Source organism: Mytilus trossulus, chromosome 1, assembly GCF_036588685.1.
Source record: "Mytilus trossulus isolate FHL-02 chromosome 1, PNRI_Mtr1.1.1.hap1, whole genome shotgun sequence".
In the NCBI taxonomy this organism is placed as follows: Eukaryota; Metazoa; Mollusca; class Bivalvia; order Mytilida; family Mytilidae; genus Mytilus; species Mytilus trossulus.
Genome location: NC_086373.1, coordinates 56951502 through 56966692, shown reverse-complemented (window position 1 = coordinate 56966692; position 15191 = coordinate 56951502). Strand labels below are relative to the sequence as shown.

The window sequence follows — 15191 nt, the reverse complement described above, 5'->3', positions numbered from 1 at the left end:
CATATGAAGCCAGAGGGCTTGATATGGGTCGTGGGCTGATACCATGGACCATATGAAAAATGACATGTTACAATCTATTTATCACATATTTTCAAGCAGGAGAAAACAAATAGGGCTGATAACCAACCTTGACTTCCGGCTATTATTGGCCATGACAAAACGTACATATCAGTACAAAATATGTAATAAATTCCTATACAAACTGATAGACTAATTTTGAACCAACATCATTAAAATGAAGTTAAAGTCTTATAGGATTGTAAGTATGTTTTATTTTATCACCTTGCACTTTCAAGACTTGGCTGTGGTTTTCTACAGCAGTTTGTTTAAATTTCTGACCAGTTGAACAATTCGATTTTATAAAACGAATTGTAATTTGGTAAGAATTTCGACAGAATGGCAATTGGTCAAGTAAAGTCACTGTAAAAGAATAACGAAGACCCACAATTTACAATGTTAGATATTGATTTGATTTTTTGAGAGAGAAAAAAACGTTGGGGATGTAATATATAAACATCTAAATTTCGTTTATTGAATACAATTACAGATTGAAATAGTTTAAATGTTTTAAAAGTAACAATGTGGCGTCAAGAAGAGTTGAAATCTGTAGAAATGACTAATAACGACGATAAAAATATGCTAAAAACTACAAACCATACTCGCTGACTAATGTTTCGACTGTCTTTTTGAAAGTATCATAATATTTACCGTATATTTGTATAATGTTTGCACTCAAGATCACATATATGTGTGTAAACATTAACTTGTACAATTGATCAAAAACATAAATTGAATGCGTAGCCGCACAAAACTGGTGCATGTCTGGAGACATGGCATAGTTTGCTTGACACTTTGTCTAAAGACAAAGAGTATTGGTTTGTCATATTTTCCTTTTGAATAATAATGATATTGAAGCAACATTATCACTCCCATTCATTTTCAGATTTTGTAAATGGTGAACAATTGCAGCGGTTTTGTTTTCTCAGAACCAAGAACTTAGTATCCTTACTTGGTTTATCAATATCTTACGAAATGTAAGTAAATAAAAGAAGAACATAATAGTTGTTACCATTAGCTGTCTTAGATCCTAGATTGGCTTAGCGACCGGGGTAATTGTATTAGAAAATTCGACTTCAGTAGAAAACGAATTTTAAAGTGTAGAACATTCAATTGTCGTATGCAATCTGTAAGTCCCAACAATATGAAAATCAATAATGTTTTTCGAATGATGAACATTTTGGTTATCTATGTTATTCAGTTTCAAAATGTTTGCTGCTAAATTTTTATAATTATTTTCCTTTCTCCAATAACTTATCCATTTCAACAACAAAAATTATAACCAAAATTTCAAAGCGTATCACACATTTCCTCTTATCTGTAAACAAATGAAAACACTCTATTCATTTCTAAATACAAGAATCTCTCTAAAAATCTTTTAGTCTAACATGATTCTGCTCATTTCTTCTAACTTTATGAAAAGGTTATTTATATTCATGGACAAATCAATGACAATGCGTATCCACACATAAGTGCTGACTACTTTGCTGTTGAGAAGAGCCATCGACCGAGAGGTTATAAATATATCTTTATAGATACCATAATGCATTTTATACGCCAGATGATCGAATCAAAGAAGACAATTTCAATCAAAGTACGAATTAAAAGAACATTGAGGACCGAACATTCCCCAAAGTTTTGCCAAACTATATTTAGTGTAATGTAAATGTTTGTTAATTTGAATTGAATTGATCATGTCTCTGTTAACCCTTATACCAGTTAAACGCAACTCATATTTTGAAAAAAGGCTGGGTGGGGTGTCATATTTTATTTCAAAGACATTTTCCAAAATCACTGAGAAAAAAAAGAAATCAAAAAAGAAATCAATAATTTGTCATTAGGGAATAAAATAAATTTACAATTATTTAAAAAAAAAAAAACATCTTGATTCTTTGTATAATTGAAAACTAATTTTTTTTTTTATTATTATTTTTAATCCACTTCTAAGAAAGCTGAACGGTCGATTCCTTATAAAAACTGCCCTTTTGATTCAAATTATTTTTAGGGTTCTATGTATGTCATGATTGCTCAATAAAAGATAGGGTCGAAATATTTAGCAACGCAGGATTATAACATTTTAAAACTTTTATATGTTTTCACAAATTGTCATTTACATGTTCCTACACTCACTATAAAAGATATTCTGTTTTTTTTCTGTTGCCTTTTAAAATTGCAAAATTGTAATAATCACATTCTTTTATAAAATATTTTATGCTTTAAAATTATAAGTAATTGAACCATAAAGTATATATGTTTCGTTTGCTGTTTGAAAAAGCATTTTAAACAAACAATAAATATTCAAACAGCACCTTGTCATAATTATTCGAAACACATGTCTTAGACAAAAGATTTATATATCATATTTGATCACTGTGCAATGAAAGATAATAATCATAAATTAACAAATACCTATAACCATAATATTATCTACATTAGACGTTCCATTTTGTAGATATTACTATGCAAATTATAACAATTGACGTTTGACGATGCTTTTCATGGACAGACTCAACTATGCGTTGATATCTATCATATAAATACTGATACAAACAATGTTGAATGATTTCACATGATTGATTTACCGCATATAATAATTGTTTATATAAATATGCGATATGAGAAACAATTTCTGACCAATGAGAGAAAAGGTAACAAACTTTTTGACACATGTGGAATTTATAAGAAAAGCAAAGAAATAAACATAAAGAAATGACAAGTAAGGTAAACGTTTATGAGATAACAAGGCATAAATAAAAAAGTAAAAGTAAAAGCATTCAGTGTTCAGGGTAAAGGCAACAGTAGTAAACCGCTCTTCGAAAGTCATTAATCGATTGAGACAAAAACAAATCCGGGTTACAAACTAAACCGAGGGAAACACATCAACTGATATAAATGCCTCAGAAGTAAATATCAAAGTTTGATGAAGTTGTGACCTGAGAGAAATCAGTGTACTTTCTTGATCTGATATATTTATCTGTGTCAGCATACCCTCATGTCAAATAATGCTTTATCGGTCTGATCCATCCATTTTGCAATGCAGCGACAAAACTTAGCATTAAGTGTTCATTCTGAAACGATTCAGATTTTATTAGTGTCTTTGATCTCAAACTACGGGTTACACCAACCATAAACCTACCTTTTGTTTTAATTAGCTTTAATCATTGATTAAAACGTAATATTGAAATAGAGCTAAGTGTATTATAGATATATGGAATACGCGTTAACTGTTGAAAAGGAAACCACTAGCCAGGATGGCCATGGCGAACGTTTATATTTTATGAGTTAACGCTGATCCGTTGTATTTCAACTATTTTGCTAATGATTTGTTACATTTAAAGCTTTTTCCGAAAAAGAAAGTATTGTAAGTGATTTTAAACAACCATGTCATTATGTTCAACAACGCATTGGTAAATATAATTGCACAATTAATTTGTAAGAGAAAGCAAACATTTTATACAACGTTTTCGTTAAACTATCAGGCACCAGAATATCATCTTTCATTTACAATACAACATGATACAAGGCATCTTCAGATTTATTTTTTAAGTACAAGTATGTATAGAAATTATAAGCAAGAAGCCTTATTCTAGCCGCATAATGATTAACTCAAATAGGGATTTGCAAAGGTTTGTAAAGATATGTTTTAAGGTAGCACAATACAAAGATTTTTTCTCTCCCAATCAGACCACTTTAAACGGATGTAATTCATTTTATCCTTCTTTATATTTTATAAATGAGGTACCAAAAGAAAGAAGAAGGATTAATCTTTCAAATTGTAATAATTTCATTATGACATAATTATTACATAATTAATTATTATGTAATTAGTTGCTATATTGTGATGTCCACACTTGAAATAATTTAGCGTCTTTGTCTTTCTTAGCATTCCAAAATATTTCATAGATTCTTGTACAACACAGCTTGATCTTAAAAGCTGTGTCTCAGATTTCCAAAAACATCAATAGAACAAGATGTTATACGCAATTGAATGTAGTGGTCTCTTATGAATTGATGTTACAAACTTCATTCAAGATTAATGAGAGAGTGAAATACAATAAGAAAAATCTGAAACACAGTTTTGGATTTCAAACTGTGTTGTGCAAGAATCTGCACTGAAATTTTCAGATGAATTGGACAACCCGTTGTTGGGATGCTGCCCCTGAATTGGCAGTTTTATGGAAATTTTGCTGTTTTTGGTTATTATCTTGAATATCATTATAGATAGAGATAAACTGTAAACAGCAATAATGTTCAGCAAAATAAGATTTACAAATAAGTCAACATGACAAAAATGGTCAATTGATCCCTTTAGGAGGTATTGACCTTTATAGTCAATTTTTAACCAATTTTCGTAAATCTCGGTAATCTTTTACAAAAATCTTCTCCTCTGAAACTACTAGGTTAAATTAATCAAAACTTGGCCACAAGCATTTTTGAGGTATCTAGCATAAAAATGTGAAGGGTGACCCGGCCAACCAACCAAGATGATTGCGACGGCTTAAAATAAAACATAGGGGTAAAATGTAGTTTTTGGCTTATTACTAAAAAACAATGCATTAAGAGCAAATCTAACCACTTTTAAATTGTTTATCAGGTGAAGATCTATCTGTCCTAAAATTTTTAGATGGATCGGACAACCTGTTGTTAGGTTGCTGCCCCTGAAATGGTTATTTTAAGAAAATTTTGACGTTTTTTGTTATTATCTTGAATATTATTATAGATAGAGGTAAACTGTAAACAGCAATAATGTACAGCAAAATAAGGAGTAATTGTCCTTTATAGTCAATTACTAAAGTAATAACAATTTTCATAAAATTTGTAATTTTTTACTAACATTTTCCACTAAAATTACTGGGCCAAGTTCATTACAAATAGAAATAATTGTAAGCAGCAAAAATGTTCAGTAAAGTAAGATCTACCAACACATCACCATAACCTAAACACAATTTGGTCATGAATCCATCTGCGTCCTTTGTTTGATATTCACATAGACCAAGGTGAGCCTCTAGTTATAAATTTCCTGCTTTCTAAACTTTGATTTTTTGGAAAAACTTAGATTTTTCTTATCCCAGGAAAAGATTGCCTCAACCGTGTTTGGCACAACTTTGGAGAATTTTGGGTCATCAATGCTCTTCAACTTTGTACTTGTTAGGCTTTATAACCGTTTTTAATATGAGCGTCACTGATGAGTATGATGTAGATGTAACGCGCGTCTGACGTATTAAATTATACTCCGGGTACCTACCTGTACAATGTATTATAATTTTTTACATCACTGGGTCGATGCCACTGCTGGAAACGTTTCGTCCCATGGAGTATCACTAACCCAGTAGTCAGCACTTTGATGTTGACATTAATATCAATCATATGGTCATTTTTAACTTTGTACTTGTTTGGCTTAATATGTCTTTATATCGTCAATGATGAGTCTTATGTAGACGAAACGTTCGTCGGGCGTATTAATTATAATCCTGGTACCGATGATAACTTTTAACGTAATGTATTTGTTTCATTACATGATGTGGTTTTGTATGTTGTAATGATGATTTGTCAATTCTTTATATGGCTTTAACATTATGTATTGATGTTTAAAAAATTGTCGATTTTACACTCTATGATGTGTTTTTTTCTAGTATGTGATATGGTCCGGCCTCTCTTTAATGTGGTTATCACATTACTTGATGAAATAAAACCACGTGACCAAATTGGAAAACTAATATATATTTCTAGATGGATTTCCACAGTTAATATGCCTTTATTGAATGTGGCCATCCATCGAGTAAAGTGTTAAAACTAAAATTATGGTTACTGTTCGAGTTAATGGTTGAGTTAGTATTCGTTTCAAATTAGAATTCAATCCATTATTATAATTTAAGTTCTAATTAGCATTGCGTTTCGGGATAAACTTCGAGTTTGTGTCAAGTTGAGGTAAAGTTCGAATTACAATACTTAATTTGTCTATATCTCGAGTTAGAGTCGAATTTGAGTCTAATTTAGATTAGGATTTGAAATTGGACTCATCTAATACAAGTTAAATTTTCCATAGCGGATCAAGGACATTTGTTTGGGATTCCAAAATTAGGGGCCAGCGGTATGCATACAAAACATAAACAATGATACAGTATAAAATCACAAAAACACTGAACTCAATCGGAAAGTCCATAATCACATGGCAAAGTCAAATGACAAAACACATACAAAAAGAATGGACGAGAACTGTCATATTCCTGACTGGATACATGCATTATCAAATGTAAAAAATGGTGGACTAAACTTGGTTTTAAAGCGCTATACTATTCCACTTTGATGACAGTCTCATCAAATTTCGTTATATTTACAATGATACGTGAACTGAACAGACATAATAAATAAAATAATCAAAATATGGGTACAGTAGTCATCATCGAGTAGCAATTTTAAAAGGAACAATTTAACAGAACACAAAACACATCTATCTACAACCACATTCGTTGATTCTTGTGTCTGACGTCCGAAATTTCCATACTTCATATAAAGTCGTTCAATTTATATACAAACAATTTAAAAATTCATATTGGTGGGCACTGTTAGTATACAGGGTTAAAAAATCAAAGTATGTTATAATTAATTCAGAAAAAGAACGCGAGATTTAAAATACTAGTAGTTCAAAAATTCTATAGAATTAAGAATCCACAAATAGTTCATTCCATTACGCGATTGAATAATTTTGACGTTTTTGGTTCAACGTATTTTCTAATTCAGAATAGAAATATATCATAATAACATATAATAGAACAATATCATATTGACGGGATCTTTTAAAGTACAGAGTCACGTTATAAGAACCAAAGAAACACAAAAAGTCACATATACAAAACACAGCAGCCAAAGAAAAGAAAGATTATACAAACACATTGACGGGATGTTTAAGTACCGAGTCACATTAAATTGATATCACATAAAACATTCAAACAGTAAAAAGTATTATTAAAAATAAAACAAAGACAAATGAATATTTTTCAACAAGGTCTTGGTACCTTCCGATTAACTTTTTTTTTTAGAAAAAGGACGAGACTTTCTTTGACACCTGATTCATCAAATTTCTACTCAGACACTGATGTCGTTTTATAAAGTCAGAGTAGGAGCTACAATCTCTTGAATATCGAATAAGTTGGGAAATATATATCGCATATGCAAGTGAAGTTGGTATAATGCTGCTAAGGTGGGGGAAATTTATAATTTCAAAATTAAAATCGTTTCGTTTGTCATAGAGTCTGGTACTAAGATGACTGTGTAAGTCGAATTTAAAACACATTAAAAAATTGAAATTAAGTTAAATTTGGTGTGATTTCCACCTGAGTTAGAATGCAATGGATGTAAGCAATCGTAGGCAGCCGTACAGCTTTCAACGCACCGTGTAGTCATAAAAGGCTACAAAAGGCCACCTCGTGAAAATTTGAATCAATTCAAACAAGCAAACTAACAGACTAATTTAAAACTAAACAATTTTCGAAAAACAAATATGACACACATGAGACAATGACAACAATTGATCTTCAGGCTCCTAACTTACTTGGGGTAGACACATACAAAAAGCGCACGTGTCGGTGTTTAACGTGTTTGTGAGCGCTAAACCCTAACGTAACATTGGACTGTAGTGTAATAGCACAACATAAGAAAAAAATGTTAATAATAACAAGTCTCAATAGACTGAACTCAATATGTTGGTATTACTGTGTAAAATAAATCCTTTGCAGTGATCTTGCGTGATTCGGAAGGGTAAGAAGACTCTCTGCTAATTGTGTTGTTCCCCTAGTGTTACATTCGAGAAAAAGATGACAGAGCTGGGGTTACGACAACTGAAACATAACTGTTGTCACCTGTGAAAAAGATATTCAAAAAAATTTTTTTTAATTAGTGCGATGTTTTTTTGAGAGAATACAATTTATAAAAATAAAAGATCGGTAATTGTATATATTCAAATTAACATACACGACAAACAAATCCAGATAATTCATATTTTATATTATTGTTGCTGTGTCGCTTAGTTCGATACCCCCGTTTCCATATAACTTTAGTGTGATTTGGTTTAAAGTGGCTTATTATTGACAATGATGTACAAGTCTTTTCATTTGTGTTGAGTCTGTGACATTGATGTAGCAGCAGTGAGATATATATTCCTTTTTTGGTAGTGAGTTCTGCAGCTTTATCGCCTAGATTAAAAAAAAAATTGTAAGAACTGTTTTAACATTTTCGGAACCTTTTATAATCCTGGTACATTTGAACTATTTACACCACTGGGTCGATGCCACTGCTGGTGGACGTTTCGTCCCCGAGGGTATCACCAACCCAGTAGTAAACAATTCGGTGTTAACATGAATATCAATAATGTGGTCATTTTTATAAATTTTCTGTTTACAAAACTTTGAATTTTTCGAAAAACAAAGGATTTTCTTATCTCAGGCATAGATTACCTCAGCCGTATTTGGCACAACTTTTTGGAATTTTGAATCCTCAATGCTCTACAACTTTGTACTTGTTTAGCTTTATACATATTTTGATATGAGCGTCACTGATGAGTCTGATGTAGACGAAACGCGCGTCTGGCGTACTAAATTATAATCCTGGTACATTTGATAACTATTATAGCTTATTATATCTATTGTACAGTAGCATGAGTTCGAATCATGGCCAGGGAAGAACAAAACATTTGCGAAAGCAAAGAAGTAGGTTCAGTAAGACAACTTTTTGGCCCCAAAATATAGCAATTTTACAATACTCTTAAAATATATACTTTTAGTTATTTATTGAAAAGTAGAATGAATCTGCTACCCAAATATGGGCTGTTTTTAACAAGACAATGCACAATGCAATGCATAGCGACAATTAATCTTAGAATTTATTTATTGCATAAAGACACACCACACTTTCAAAATTTAGGTAGAAATAAACCAACTGTCTATGCTAGCATTTGAACTCAAGACTTTAAGCATATCAACCCACGACACATACCTTTACACCATGACGACTAGATACCGATTCGAAGTAATTTAACATATTAAAAGGAAGCAAGTAGGGCGAATTGGCTGACATTTTTCAACTGGATTTTTTACTCTTTTCATAAATAAGGCGAGTTGTCAGACTGATTGTTCAAAGGCATTTTACCCATTCTCATAAGTGGGGCGGGTCGGTACTTTGAAAATTACAAGGTCAAAGACCGATTTTCCATTGAACGAGAGTGAGTGTATTCGTATCTGCAAAATGAATAGACTGACGTCAATAATGGTTTTATATTAACAATCTGTTTCAGATCAAATTTCTCAAAAAAGTTTTTAAAAAAACATAAACCCCGCCACATTATTTATGTATGTGCCTGTCCCAAGTCTGGAGCCTGTAATTCAGTGGTTTTCGTTTGTTTATGTGTTACATATTTGTTTTTCGTTCATTTTTATTTACATAAATAAGGCCATTAGTTTTCTTGTTTGAATTATTTTACATTGTCTTATCGGGGCCTTTTATAGCCGACTATGCGGTATGGGTTTTGCTCATTGTTGAAGGCCGAACAGTGACCTATAGTTGTTAATGTCTGTGTCATATTTTTCCTTTGTGGATAGTTGTCTCATTGGCAATCATACCACATCTTCTTTTTTTATATATATATTATATGTTTTATGCTTGCAAGCAAAAAATCAAAACTCATTTTTAACGTATTTATGCGACCTTTGTTAGAGGTGAATGGTATATGTGTTCAACATGTCCAGTGACTTGACAGAATGTCAGTGCAACATCACAAAGACCGATTTTGTCAACTAAATCGACCTGCCAAAACATCGTACATTTACAGGTTACTAGTAAATGTTCAACATTTAATCTATATGTTTTCATATATGAAATAATTTCAAACGGAACTTGACAATTGACCATTTATACTGTTGCACTTGCTTACCTGGCTGTTATTTGTATTTCAAATTTACATGTCCGCCCATACGACGCCTAAATAGGAATGCAATAGTAATGTTATAACCTTGAGATTCCAGACAATGCGTTTTGTATTCGAATGAATTTGATATTTAGCACATAATGCCACTTTAATGTATTTGTGAAAATTGAATAATTGGCCTAATACAACTAAAACGAAATATGTTAAAAACTAAATTATTGGCATTTTGAAAATATATCAACAAATCTTCAATTTTTCTGGTGTATCAAATGAGAATAAAAACAGTTCAATACTGTGATGATAGGAAATTTTTTTCAGAAAATACCAAGTAAAACAAATCATGAATTAAGTGAAGCTGCCAACACCTTGAAAAAAGTAAAGACGACGAAACGATGAATAAGTTCTCATAAGACAAAAAAATGTATGCAGCACGAACCCAATAAAAATAAGGGTGATCTCAACTGCTCTGGAATTGTAAGCAGACCCACTTTTTTACTTGAAACCCTTGCTCCAATTTTGTTGGAACAGGAAGCCGTTATAAATAAAATTGTGGTAGCAAGTGTAGATACATAATCAAATATAAATTTTATGATAATAAATGCAAAACATGTTTTGTAGACGAAGCCTTTGATACAGAAGCTGTTATATTTAGCTCTATGTGAGTATTATTCATGTCTTTGAAGCAAACAACCTCAGAAGAAATGTGAACAAGTTTTGTGGACATTATTAAACCAATGCTAAACATATTTTTTTTTAGGCAATGATCACTATTTTTTTCATCTTGTATTTCAACACAAATGTGTATGTGATCATATATAAGCTTTACGTAAATGGACGTATGATACATGTTGAATTATCAAAGGAATTACTTGTCCAAGAATTCAAATAACGAAGTCATATTCAAGATTCAGAGCCAATCTCACCGCTTGAACTTCATAAACAAACAACACATACAAAATATAGAAACACTATGCATCAAACACTCTAGATTGATAATATACATGTGTCATCCAGTCAAGAACGATTTAAGGAGTGAATGTAGAGTAATTTTGGCAAAATACTTCCTTTTCATATAGCGATGAGTGACCGAACTTCACATTGTAGAGTTATAATTAGGTGTTAATTGGCCATGAGTAGTATATTTCCTTCGATAATTCATTTCTTTGATTCGTTTTTTTTTTATAATTTAAGAATTAAAAGATTTGGTATGATTTCCAGGAAGACAACATACCTATTGGCGAGGTTTACAACTGTAGGTCCACGTACGGACTTTAACAATAAGCATAATCTTTACCTAATATAAAAAAGAAGAAGTGTATTTATTGCCAATGAGACAACTCTCCACAAAAGACCAAATGACACAAAAATTACCAAGTATAGTCAACGTACGGCCTTCAACAATGGACATTACCATAGACAGATATGAAAGCATAAACATGACAAGAGCCCTTGCAATGGAAAATATTCGAATATTTCTTTGCATTTAAGTTGTTTGTATGCTACATCATATGAATGACATTCATATGTGAAATTATTCGTTCATATTTCAATTGAAGATCACGGCATATAACTGCAATGAATGAAGTGATGCAGTTTATACTGAGTTCCTCGGGACAGTACATACAATATTTATTTGAGAACAGTGAATGCAACGTTTTGTTCGTCTCCTATGTGTTTATAACATTTTAGTTGTTTTCTATTGACAATATATATTGTGCGTTTCAAAGACCTTGATTCGATCGTACAAATGTTAATAGTGTGTCTTTTGTAAGAATGGTATGTATGTATTGATACTTGTCATAATGTAATATTCTCTGATTTTGTTATACATTTAAGGTACCTTGTTACTATTTCCAATTCACGTTCTTGTCAGACAACTGTTTGATAGATCCACGGTAACATATTTACCAGTACCTTTCTACAGGAGAGAAATGTCAGCAACATATGTTGATAGAGTAACTAATAAAAAGAAAGGGTCAATATGTCCTATTTTACAAGGTGGACTCGGAAATAGATTGTTTCAATTTTCTACTTCGTTTGCTGCTGCAAGAACTAAACAAATGGAGCTTATCGTACCTCCCGATGCTGAAATCCGAAAAGTGTTTGCAATTAATGTGACATCCGATAAACCAAAGGGATTATGTAAGGGGTTTCGGAAAGTTTTAGATAAAGCATCTCCGACATACAACAAAACTTTACTTAATTTTAGTTCGGAAGATAACATTCAGCTAGGATATGGACTTCAGTCGTGGAAATATTTTCACATGTATGATACGGATCTCCGAAGGCAATTAACATTTCAAAAGCATATTCAAAATACTGCAGAAGAGACAATTAGGAAGATATTAGAAACACGAAAAATTCAGTCTCGACAGAGTATTACTTTGGTAGGTGTTCATATAAGGAGAGGTGACAAGGTAAAAAACAATGATGGATTTAACATCGCTACACCTGAGTTTTTAAACAGATCTGTGAACTATTATGCTAAAATGTATGCAACTGTTTTATTTCTAGTTATATCAGATGGTATGGATTGGTCTAAAAAAAATATGCCCACTCATGTTCCTGTAGAATTTATATCCTTAGGCAAACGAGAGTTTGATATGGCAACTGTCGTTGCTTGTGACCATACAATCATGACAATAGGAACTTTTGGCTGGTGGATTGGTTATTTGACTGGTGGTAAAGTGGTTTACGTTAAAGATGCTGCAAAAAAGGGTTCACGATTTGAACGCATACTTAATTTTGAAGACCATTTCTATCCACAATGGGTAGGACTTTAAGCAATTGAATTTTGACAAATTTTGTTTGAATATGTTATTTTTTTTAAGCAAACATATTAAACATGAAACATCTTTCACATTGAACGTCTTATAATTAATTTTTGAAGAAAATTTGCTGCAAGTTAGAGTAAAAAAATCGAAATAAACAAAAGGGCAGTAAAACGACTCGGTTTTTGTTCTTGCGGGGAGAAGTGTATTTCCAAACATCTTGTGCACTCTATTCATTTCAAATTCCCCCGGAGATCAATATTTATGTGATTTTACTCTTTTCTTATGGAATTACTAATAAAAAATGTACTTAAACCTCATGACTAATATTGAATTGAATCTAATTTGGCTTAAGTATATATTCGCCAACGGAATCCTGTCTGACAAATAAAGTAATGCCGAATGTTGAAAACCCACTTAAATAAATATGGCGTTTGGATTCCTAACACTTAATCCATTTGATGTAAGATGTGTTCTGATTGACCACTCTAAAATGATTTGCATATCTTCAAATTCATATATCGGATTTGTCTGTTAGAATTTTTTCTCTTGACTTAAGCTTCGATATACCATGTTTTTGATCTATTTGTGTAACCATTATTGGGATCAATTCGTACAAGTTAAGTACGCATGGGATACTAAGTGAACAAACTATATCAAATAGAAAAACAAAAAAATGACAACTAGTACTTCTATTCTAATTCATGATAAGAAATGTGGCATTTACGCTTAAAAGCTGTTCAAAATGAAATTAGAGAAAGTCTACGAATATTTATACATATCGTTGATAAAATTTAGTAACAGTTATCTATGTATCGTAAATCCGGATGTAACAATTTAAAAAAAAGATTAATTTCGTTAAGATCAAGCACATTGTTACATACATGAGCGAATCCGACAAGTTTATATTTAAACACCATATGTTGGTGCCATTGGAACTTAATCACCCCCCACCCCCCAAAAAAATTGAATATATCAAACAAGAAATGATTAGTTATGATTAGTTCACACATAAGTGGTGTTTTATCTTCCTTACAAAATGTTACAAAAAAATTGTCAATTGTCAATGAAACAAATGTTCTATGTAAGGACTCACCAAATTTGCTCGTTGTATCCCTCACATATTGCAAACATTTGGGGCAAATATTAGTTGACATTTTTACCTACTAGTATTATGTCTGGGGTTTTTTTCCGCATCGTTGTCAATATAATGGAATTTGATGCTACTGTCATACAAATGAGAGGTTTAGCTATCAGACTTGGGGTAATTGTAATTGTAATCGTTAATCAGCTGTAATTGATTACAATTTTCAAAGTAATCATTGTAATTATCAATCAGACAAAAATCTGATTACATATAATTTAATTTAATCAATTACTTTTCAAAATGCCCTGTAATCCTGATTACTTTATGATTACATTCTGATTACAATGAAAAAAATCTTGAACTGTGGTCAATAAATGAACCTTTTTGTTCTTCTTATTGAATGAATATTCAACAAGTTAATATAGCTTGGTTTACTTTTTAAAGCATGTTTATAATTGATTTGTATACTTCAGTAAGAAATAAACTGTAACAGTATTTAAAAGTCATAATTAGCCTAAGAGGAGACATGTCATACAATTTTATGTCTCTAGAAAAAGATATTCTACATATATTCACAATTTAAAGATGTACATATATATTTGATTAAAAACTATTATATTTAAGTAGTATTATACTTTTCTTTAACCCTGAATTATAATCTTTTGTTAATATTGTGTTTTTTTGTCAACTCTGAATTGACAGGTAGGAAACCAATTAAGGTTTGTTTTTATTACAATTTCCAATTAAGTATACATAATGTAGCTGTAGGGCAATATATATGATAAAAGATTAATCAGACATGTGAAAATTTATCTAATTAGCAGAAACTAAATTAAAAGTTGGACAAATATCTTGCTTAAAATAAGTAAATTTTAGTATATACTTGGACTGGACATGTAAAATGCATTGATTTATATTGTAGTATAATTGTATTTTATTAACAATTTGTTTAAACAATTCTATTAAAATTTTACATAGTTTTTATCCGGTAACTTTATTTCATCCATATTTTAACTTTCACACACTGCACCTTGAAATACATACAAAGTCTGTAAGAGGTCAGAAGACAAACAGCAAACTCTTTATAAAGCCATATTCAATTGAAGTCAAAATAATTCAGAGAAAAATAATGATAAAGTGTAATGGGTGACACAATGTTCATGCACAAATGAATGTATGTAGTGAACTTTTGTGGTTTATTAAATAGAGGAAGTTTGAGGTTGTCATTTTATAATATACAAAACAAAATCCTTTGGAAAAAGTGCTATAGTTATATATTAAACGTTAATTCATGCACATCATTCAAACTGTTTTTTTTTTGTTTTTTTTATTCATTGTAATCAGATGTAATCATGAT

General features: G+C 31.1%; 1 protein-coding gene across 1 annotated transcript; it reads left to right on the top strand.

Annotated features, from left to right (window-relative positions):
• Window positions 1–2703: 2703 nt before the first annotated feature.
• On the top strand, window positions 2704–12778 carry LOC134708976 (galactoside alpha-(1,2)-fucosyltransferase 1-like). Its single transcript, XM_063569330.1, has 3 exons — window positions 2704–2778; window positions 10595–10634; window positions 11813–12778. The coding sequence occupies exons 1-3, from the start codon at window positions 2767–2769 to the stop codon at window positions 12757–12759; spliced, it is 999 nt and encodes a 332-aa protein (XP_063425400.1). The 5' UTR covers window positions 2704–2766; the 3' UTR covers window positions 12760–12778.
• The last annotated feature ends 2413 nt before the right edge of the window (window positions 12779–15191 follow it).

Excerpts from the sequence above, each read along its gene's own strand:
- LOC134708976 (XM_063569330.1), top strand. Across the intron at positions 10,635-11,812 it reads GCTGTTATATTTAGCTCTAT|GTACCTTGTTACTATTTCCA; the intron begins GTGAGTATTATT and ends TATACATTTAAG.